Raw genomic sequence first — 10101 nt, forward strand, 5'->3', positions numbered from 1 at the left:
GACTGCAGCGGAGCTAGTGCCTTCTAGTTGGATTACTTTGAGCTCCCCAGAGGGAGCTCTGCGAGGTGGCACAGCCTGTGGCCACCATGCATCACTGCAGCCTTTCACCTGCTCCATGTGCCCAGTGCAGTGGGCAGCAGATCATCAGTGTGACTGCACTGTAAAGGCACACAGTAAAGAATAACTGTGGGGCTGCCTGAAGATACTGTGTGAGTCTCAACCACAGAGTGAAGCCTATGTGGTCTGCACAGTGCAGACCCCTGCTCCAACCCTCAGCCTGAATTCAGTGGGGACACTCACAGGAGAGATTTGTGCTCAGGGTAAATAGAGGAGGCAGATTTTTCTTTTTTCTTCCTCAGAAAACTATAGTATTTCTGCTCTTCAGTGGGCTGGTCATTTCTGTAGCTGACTATGAGATAAATACTGTTCCTAAGGTTATATAAGCTGTTCCTAAAGACATATAACCTCTTCTCCTCCCCTGTCCCTTTACCTCTTCAGTAACAGCAAGCACTTGGTTACCATTTGCAGCATTTCATTCATCTTTTATATTGCTGTTCAATTCATTTTGACAGACTTTTGTGCATTTGCTTTTTCTGACCAGTCTTTGACAGGGCGTGGCCTGCCTCCTGCTGCAGGGAATACTGTGAGTTCAAACGAGGATTGCACCTGCATCCCTGGGCTTCCTTCTCAAGACACTGCATTATGCTGTGACAAGGGCACAACTCCGCACATGGGGAGTTGACCCAGGGGTCGCATTCCTTATAGGTCAAACAGGAGGCAGTCAGGCCTTCAAAGGAGATTATTTGCTCCATATGACTCAGGAGAATGGTGCAGAATGTGAACTGAGCCGCCAAACAGGTCCTGGGACCCTGGAGAAATGCACAATTGTAGTGATATGTGTTCCCAGGGGGAGCTTAAACTCAGCAGGAATGTAACTTGGCAACCTTCCACTTCTGGCTTGGGCTAAACTGGCTTTCAGTCCTGGAAGGCAGCACAGAACCTCCCAGAGTGGTTTTGAATGCTCTTCATGTGGTGCTCACTTGTCTATTTGAAAGGAAAACAAATTGCTTCTTGGAAGCTGCTTCTCCATCAGGAGGGGAGCTTAGCACCACCTGCAGCAGGGCTGAATTCCACTGAGGAAGGAAACGTCCTACTGTTTCCCTCCGCTGGGCAGCAAAATGTGTGCAAAACGAGGTGTTTTCAGGGGACCCGCCTAACAGGTCTGTAAATAGGAGATGGGCTTTGAAATGTCTCCAAGTGAAACTACTGTGAAATTTATGCAGGCAGAATGTAATTACCCAGATTAGAATTTGGCTAGGACAGACTGACACTTAATGAGAGAATGTGCCATAGGATCTTAAATAACCACAGGTGAACAGAGCTTCCACGACTTTACATTTTAGCTGAAATACTAATCTCCATCAACAGAGAGACCTTGGTACCAGACAGGACTGATGAGCAACTTGTCAACAAACATAATCCGCAAGTCAAACTGAATCAATCTTCAAAAGGTTTTTGTCCATTCCCACCACCTCCCTCCCCCCAAATACACAAGCTTTAAAAGAGCAATTCAAACAGTTGTTACTGACCTGAAAGCTGAGTTTTACCTTCTTTTTCTTCTTTTTCTAGGTTTTCTCCTTCTGCATTCTTCTTGTTTCTCATCTTTTCAGTATTCATTTTTTTCCATACCATCTTTTTTTTCCATATCATTTTTCATCTCCTGTAGTTAGTTAATTTCCTCACTTCTTGCTCTCCCTGTTCTCTTAAAGTTCTTTTTTCCATTTTTTTGTCCTCCTCCAAAACCTCTCCAATGTGCTTTCCCTGAGTCCTGTCCCTATCTTTTATTGTCCTTTTCAACTGCTTAGCTGCTGTCTGTCATTTGATCACACATTTTGCTCTGTCTCATCCTTCACGAAGTTGCCAGGGGCAAAGCCTGGTCTTGCAGGTCTTCTCCCAGTTGTGGTCTGCATTCCAGGAGGGGGGTTCCAGATGTTATTGCATTGCTTCCATCCTCAAAAGAGCTCAAGCTCTGGCTTCCTTGAGGTCATGGAAGACCAACCATGGGTTTGGTCTTATGCTATGGTAACCTATGTAATTATAAAGGCAACTAAAGACTAATGGCATATACCATGTATCCTGTGGTGTTGGATCTAGAAATAGGCATGAGTTGTTGTGATCCTGAGACAAGAGGAAAAATTTTGGAAAGTGTTTCAGTGTTTACTTGTAAATTGGTTTTGGTAGATTCTACTCAGTAATTACAAAAGCAAAGGAATTTAAAATAGAAAAGCTGTCTTCACTTTGCCATTTTCTTGCCATAGCAGTAACCTTTCCGACAATTCTCTCATAGCTCCCCCCTCCATTAAGATTTATTTCACTCAAGTAATTTATTCCCCTTTCTGGGGAAATCTATCTCATGAATATTTCAAGATCCAAACTTAGCTGTATTTTTTTCAGTAGCACTGCAATGTAGTTGTTGGGTAACCTTAAATAATTACTTGTCTTTGGCATGGTTTTATGCAAAAGAAATACTAACTGTTATTTATTGTTGAAATGAGCAAACTCATTAATAGTTAGTAGTATTTCAAAAACTTATACCTCCTCTTCACCTTCAACATTTTGGCTACTGCTCAGTTTTCTTCACGTTATCACTGTCTTCGCACTAGCTGAAGCACCCAGAACTGTAATTAATCTGACAGAGGGAGAATGTCTAGTACTATATGAAGAAGGGCTATTCATGCCATCGTCTGTGATGTGATACCTCATGCACCTCCAAATCATATTGGCTCTACTTCCACCGTACCATACTGAAAATTCACACCCAGCTTGTTGTTCATTTGATATCATATGAATGTCTTTTTCCACCTGAATGCTAGACTGCTCTTCAAATTTCTATGTCTGACTGAATCTCTGCATCAGGGTTATTTCTGCCTAGATACACTTGTAATTTGCACTCATACTAAGTGGATCTCATTTGAATAATTCTGCCATATCCTTAAAATATCCAAATTAATCTTCAGCCTTTTAGTCAACATTAACTACAGGTCTACCCATCACCCACTTTCACCTTATGTTAGATCAAGGATTAGGACCTTGCATACCAGTGGCTGAATACAGCTCACAGCTTAATTTTAGTTGTATGTAGCCTTAGGAACCAATTTCTTCCATGCCAGTATGAAACTGCACTAACATATGGGCTCAGGTACCATCCTCTAGACAGGCTTGATTGGTGCAGCTGAGAATGATTGCAGGTACTTTTCTGTGAGACTTCCCTAGTGCTTACAAATTTGAAACAAACACTCACAGAAATCCAGGATTATGTTTCTGCTTAAAAGCTTCAAACCACATTTATTGTAAATTCATGGAAAAAAAAGAAAAAGAAACTGCAGGCCAGTAAACTATTACATCTCAGTGTGAAGAACTTGTACAGTGATGTGCAATCAGATATTGAAAAGAATATCTAAATAAGCAGAAATTTCTCAATAGAAATCTCATTAAATAAAAAAAGAAAATTATTTCCATATTTACAGATTACAAGGTGGATGAATCCTTAAAGCATTGTTTAGTGTTTAGTGGGTTCATTTCTTTTAAAAGAAAAGAAAAATGGTTCAAATCTAAGAGTGTACTTTGGAAGCAGCTTGCTATACAGTCTATTTTACCACCAGTGAACAGATCAGTAACCTCCCCTTGACCACTGTAGTGCTCTGGTTCTTCTGTCATTTACGTTCTCACCGAAGGGCCTCTGGAATCTCCACCTACAAAACCAGGGGAGGGGAGTCTCATTACATTTGCTGTTCAGTCTGGAAATCATCAACTGAGCTGTCTGTCTGCTTATCTGTGTGATATGATGATGAGATGTAATTGTAATTTATATATGTTCCTAAGGATCTAGTCTTCATAATACCTCAGCACGTTATAGATAATTACAAATATGTTCATCTACTCCATAAAACTGAAATTTCCTTCCTCTCCTCTTTTGCCTAAAGCTGTTTGAAAGGGCATTAGCTCTGAGTGGTTTATTTATTAGAGCAAGAAAGCAAGTCCACTTCTTGAGAGGCATTGCGACAGCAGATTTGCCATGTGTTATGCTCCAGAGATGGCAAAATTCCTATCTGAGTTCCAGGCACACTTCCAAGATCCCAGTGCTAAGCATCATTTGCTGTAACAAGCCTGAACCTGAGTTGCAGCAGTACCCCACTTTCTGTTAAAACTACAATCAAATTGAAATAAAATGTGTGCCAAGAAAAGCCTAACAAGAGGAAAGTCTCCTCCCAAGTATTTTCTTGTGTTCATGTTTCTAAATATCCTCTTTATTAAATATATATGTACTAAAATTAATTAAGCTTGTGCTATATCTGAGCTATGATCAGTTGCTGAAATATGATCTCCTACTTACCCGCCTTAACTGTTTTATGCTGCTTGCTCGAATTGCTTCCATAAGATTGTCATGGAGAGACCTTTGTGGGGTGGAGGGTCGAGTGGAGGGTCGTGAACCTTCTTCTGATTTTCTGTCTGAGACTGATTTTAGAGAATCTTTAATTTCTTTTAATATGCTGTTCTCATGTTTTTTGCTCTTTTTGCCTTTCTTCTTTTTCTGTCCATTTTGTAAGGCTTTTTTTGAGCTTTCTTGCTGTTTGATGACCTCAGCTATATTCCTAGTTGGTACCTTCTTCTCTGGAAAAACTGGGGGAGGAGGAGGAGGTGGGGGAGGGGGAGGGGGAGGTGGGGGAGGTGGAGGTGCTGTACCTGGAGCTGGGTGTTGACTTTTCATTGGTGATGCTTTCTTAGGGAGCTTTGGAGAGGACCAAGGTGAGCTTTTAGGTGATACATAAGGTGAAGACCGAGGAGTTCCTTTCTGCAAGACTTTGGTTTTAGGACTGATCGCTCCATCGCAACTAGCCTCTTGTTGCCGTTGCTCCTGCATACGCTTTTGCCTTTGTTTATCCATATTTCTTGTCAGGATACTTGTCATACTCATTCTTGGTCCAGCAAGCTCAAAGTGGTATCCCAGCTTGACCAGAGTGGTATTCTCTTTCAACAGTTTAACTATGTCCATTTCCACCTGGCTGCCCATAATATGCCTTTGATTATGGAATCGTAATTCTGTTAGGACCTTGTTATTCTGCAAAGCTCGCATGATGGCCAGTATCCCTTTGCCTGTGATAAAATTTGACTCAATGTTCAGACTAGTTATATGCTCATTCACCTTTAACATACCAGCAATAGCTATTGCAACATTGTCATCAGCACGTGTGTTAGCCAGACTGAATGACTTAACCACTGTGTTGTCCCTGAGGGCTTGAGAAAATTGTATAAGCATCTGTGAAGTGATGTTTTCAATGTTATTCAGATTGACCTCTGTGGTGTCAGGATCATTGTTCCTAACTTTTTCCAAAGCATCCTCAATAACTGTTGGATTTCCACAAGGGTGGATGGCACTGGATTTAAAGTTCAGACTGTCTGTGTCTTTTCCATCATGGCCATTGAGTAAGCTTTCACTGTCCTTCTGGCTGTTACATTTCTTGCGTTTAATGTGGTCAGAACTCCTGCCACCTTCACAATTCACAGCTCTTTCACCAGCTGCAGCATTTTGCTTTTCTTCATTCTCATCTTCATCACTTTCATCTTCATCTTCCTCCTCATCTTCTCCCTCTTCCTCATCCTCTTCAGTATATGCTTCCTCAGACACTTCACTATTGCTCTCTGTGAAATATTCTTCTTGAATGTCTTCTGCATTGTCTTCCTCTTGCTCTGAATCCTGAACAGGAAAGTAGGTGTGGGTGTTAAACATGATTGCAGCAATGTAGCTACTGTCATTTTGCAAAAAACAAACAAACAAAAAAAAAAACCAACAAAATTATACAAGTTAATGTTAAAAGCTAAAAATAAATCCCCAGAAACAGAGACAATTAAGAGAACAGAAAGATTGTTTCAGTGCCTAATACCTTTTAGTCGCTCTTTCTTTCATTTTCTTTAGAAGACAAATGCTTAGTGCAAATTAAAATAGTTTTACTGATGTCAAAGACTTCTACCAAGAGAAAACTTGATATAAGATATTGCAACATGGATATACTTCATGCTTTCTATGTGTTGGCATGTTCACAAGGCGATGTAATATAGATCTGGATGGGTCCTTGCCAGCAGAGACACAAGACTGCAGTTTCAGAATGGACATGATCTATGAGAAATAAATTTCTTGATTTCCTAAAGATTAAACACCTGTGTCAATGCTCAGACTTCCATGCATGTATTAGTACATCCATACTGGCTAAAGAATGTTCTGATTTAGTATATAAATAGTGTTTGCATGTGTAAACATGCATATTGACATACAAAACAATACAGAATTACAAGACTCGCATAGAGAAGAATCTGGATGCACTATACAGCCTGCACACACTTGGAAGCTATTTGCGAAGAAAAGATTCAGACACATTCCCACAGGTACCAGGTAATCACATGTCACTAATCCCCAAATCACTTCAAGTTTGCCAAGAGCTAAGAATGTGCTCACAAACAGCTGTCACAGGTCAGCTGCCATACTGTAACTGGTTATAGCTCATTGCCTACACAGTATACTGCTCTTGTTTAAACCCCAAGGTATTTTAGTGTGCTTAGTGCACCAAAATGGCAAATTTGGATCCACTTCTCAAAGTTCTGTGTGGTGCTCTTACCAATCATGGTGGCAAAGCACAATTCTCCACACGCAGGAGCAACAAATATCATTACCTCAGTAAAGTCTCACACTTCATTTGGAGAACTCCAGAAGCATGGAAATGTTGTGTAGGCCACGACTGGACCCTCACAGTACAATCAACCATAAATCTCTTGCCCCAAAAGATCTCCCATGTCCTTTTCAATCTCCTAGACCAAACCATAGCATACATCTTTTTATTTACATTTTTAAATTTTGATAAAATTTTGCAGAAATATAGTTGTTCTGCATGCACTGCTTTATCAACATTCATATTTCAGTCTGTGTAAAATACTAAAGAAAGACTGAGGACATTCTGTGGAGACAGAATGACTCATTTTGCACTTCTGGCAAACTAAAGTTACTAAAATGACAGCGTATCTTTAGAAAACATGTACAGTTTTAAAATTGCTTAATTATTTGGTTCTAAAAATGTGGTTAAAGGTTAAAATAATCCCTCCAGTAACGACAGATTGCATGGTGCTGTGTCAAAATCCTGAGCAGATTTCTGTGTTGGGACATATGCAAAACAGCCAGTAATTCTAATGTTCCCCGAAGCTTGATTCCAACGAAGCAGGACATATAAATGTAGCATCCTGTCAGTCCTGAGTATGCTTCACAGAGAGTTCAATGCGTGGAGGACTTGCCAGGTTAGGACCCATTACCATGATTGTACAGTGAATTCTGTGTGAGAAGGCCCTTACGCTAACAGACACTGTGCTGCATATAGAAACAGGGCTGCATTTAAGCAGGGTTTGTTATGGGATCAAGGTTTATATCTGCAGCTTCTGTAAATACATGCAAACTTCTAAAAGCTGAAAACACCAGGTATTCAGAAAAGCCTCTTTCTTGCTATACTTTTATCTACCTCGGTATATATATTATGCAGTCTTCAACAGGATTGCTTATGAGCAGAAGTTTGTGCCTCTGAATGGACTGGTAGTATGTTTTGATGACACGAGATTAATAAAATAAATTACTTGATTGTTTCAATTTCTTTTTTTTACACTTATGGGAGCAAAGGGAGATTCAGTTTCCTGTCACATACTTCAGCTGGTGTCATAACTAATAACAATCTGAACAACAGTTTTGAAATTGAGCACTCTTCTCTTAGCGGTTGTATAGAGGGACGCTCTGTTATTGTGTTAGCATCTCACTAATGGACTGCCGAGGGCAGCTTGCAGGACTTTCTCTTACTTTATAGTAGCAACTTGTTGAAGAGTTAGGCCTAAGATAGTCAGTACAGAGAGATAAATACCTCTGGAAGGCAAGTCATTCAGCCTAAAAGGCTACCTATAAGGTAGGTAGGATGCTTGCCTTCTGGAGGGGGCAATCTCTCGCCACTAACTATAGAAGGACCCCAAATAATTATGTTAGATTAGGTGCCTAATTTTCAGACATGTGAGGGCAAGAAGCAGCTCACTTTAAAGAAACTAGGAATTTCCTTACTGTGGAGAGAGTATTTGTGCCTTCTACATCAGCTCATTTTCATATTTATGGATGCATTTAGAAATTCTCTTATCAGATCAAAAAGTAAAATGGTTTTTGCATGCACTTTAAGGTTTAGCCAGTATCCACTGCTCATGCCATGTAAACAACAAAAAAGAAAAAACACCTAACATTATATAGGACACTGAACTAGACCTGTTCAGGACATTCTTTGGAGCTGCCCAGATGGGAGTTAAAGATTCAGCTGGAACTAAACATTAATCTTGCTGTTCCCTCCCTATGGCTTAACAAAACAGGGAGTGCAGCTGGTGTTTGCAAGCTGATAGTAATGGTCTGATGACAGCTAGTGGCCTGTGTTCTTCCTTAAGAAGACATTACACCACCATTCACTAGCACTTTAAAACAATTCTGAATATTATTATTATAGGCTAATTTAATCCAGATGATTTTTCTCTGATTAAGAAAATAGTTTATCTAGTGTACAAACTGCAAGTTATTTCCTGGGCAAATGAACTGTGTTCTCAGAATTGAGGCTGTTGGAAATTCTGATTGAGCCCTCACCTCTAACTGGCTGCCATCACCTTTTTTAATATACTTTTTTAAGCGAGCAAACTTGTCCCCATAAGCAGATTCAGAACTTGGTATGAAGCAGTACTTAAAAGTCGATGAGCCACACACATCCTGAAATCTTCGTTTTGCTTTAAAAATACATGGAGCGACTTTGAAAACAAAAGTTGCTTTTTGAAAAAGTGCAGTCTCACAAACTGTTTTTGCAAGGGCCCAAGGGAGGCCAACATGGACTGAAGTTAGACTGAAAACACTCACCACCTTTTTGGACTGAGTCCTTCAGTCCTGCCAAGTTATACTGCTCATTTGTAGTTCAGGGAGCAGTGTTTATTATTGTAATTTATATTTTGGGGGACAAATTGCATAACAAGTACTATCGGTTGCTTTTTGAGGAATATAGATAAATGCTTTGACTGATCACTCCATTCCAGGCCATTTTTCAAGTAATTTCTACAACTGCCCTCTGATAGCAGTTGCCAGAAGAACACTGCACTGTGCTGAAGGCTCTCAGCAGGAATAAAGCAACATAAGCCTGCTGACTGCCGTGCACCTCACTTGCAGCAAGCACAAAGTCTGTTGGCCACTTCACTTCTGACATACTTCATATTCAAAATTCCCTTCCTGACATGCTTCTCAGGAACCAGTACTGGTTTTTTTGTTTTTTTTTTTTTTTTTTTTTTTAAGGAAAGGAAAAAACAATCTATTAGCTTTTAAACAACATCAGAAGTTAGCCAAAAGTCCACATCACTACCTAGTAGTAATTTCTACCCAGCCGTTTAAAACTGTATTCCTATACTATTTTAATCACTAATGGTAGGTAGTTTTTACAGGATTTTCTTTTGCTCTCAACTGAGCTTTTAAGGTACTTCCAGAGGGAGAGAGCAAAGACTCTCTGAGCTAATTAATATATAGCACTTTAGCAAACACAAAAGTATCACTAACAACATTCTTAAAAATATTAAAAGAGACTGAAAGAAAATAAAAACAGTAAGTGAAATCATGTCATGCAAGAACAAGCCAAAATATTCTTAGAAAACAGTGAAAGCTTTAGTGTCTTACCTTGTCACATGCACCCAGTCTTTCTTGTTCTAAGAGTTTTCTGGTCTCCCTCTCCCAATAGGCCATCAGCGCTTCCCTGCTGAATGTCCCTGTTGGGGTTTTCTCTGTCAGACTCTTTTGCCGTTGTCCTACTGGAAGGTTACGGTCGGGCTCTATGTCCTCCAGCTCCCTCTCCAATTCCTTCAGCTCCTCTTCGGTCAGAGAAGCAAGGAGCTCATCTTCATCAATGTCTTCATATTTACTAAGCTCTCTTCTGTAGCCAAAGGTAGACATGGTCCCGTTTGATCAGGCTGATATAAAACTAAAAATGTTTAGGCATTCAAGAAGGCTGAATC

General features: G+C 40.1%; 1 protein-coding gene across 2 annotated transcripts; it reads right to left on the bottom strand.

Annotated features, from left to right (window-relative positions):
* Positions 1-3318: 3318 nt before the first annotated feature.
* LMOD2 (leiomodin 2) lies at positions 3319-10101 on the bottom strand. 2 transcript variants are annotated; one of them, XM_026054742.1, is made up of 3 exons: positions 9767-10101; positions 4394-5755; positions 3319-3752 (listed from the first exon to the last, which is right to left on the bottom strand). In XM_026054742.1, the coding sequence occupies exons 1-3, from the start codon at positions 10037-10039 to the stop codon at positions 3726-3728; spliced, it is 1662 nt and encodes a 553-aa protein (XP_025910527.1). In that variant the 5' UTR covers positions 10040-10101; the 3' UTR covers positions 3319-3725. The 2 variants fall into 2 exon arrangements, with proteins under 2 accessions (XP_025910527.1, XP_025910528.1); XM_026054743.1 differs by having other exon boundaries at positions 3387-3752; positions 4394-5807; positions 9767-9813.

This window comes from Apteryx rowi, unplaced genomic scaffold (genome assembly GCF_003343035.1).
Source record: "Apteryx rowi isolate R43461 unplaced genomic scaffold, aptRow1 scaffold_965, whole genome shotgun sequence".
NCBI classification, from domain to species: domain Eukaryota; kingdom Metazoa; phylum Chordata; class Aves; order Apterygiformes; family Apterygidae; genus Apteryx; species Apteryx rowi.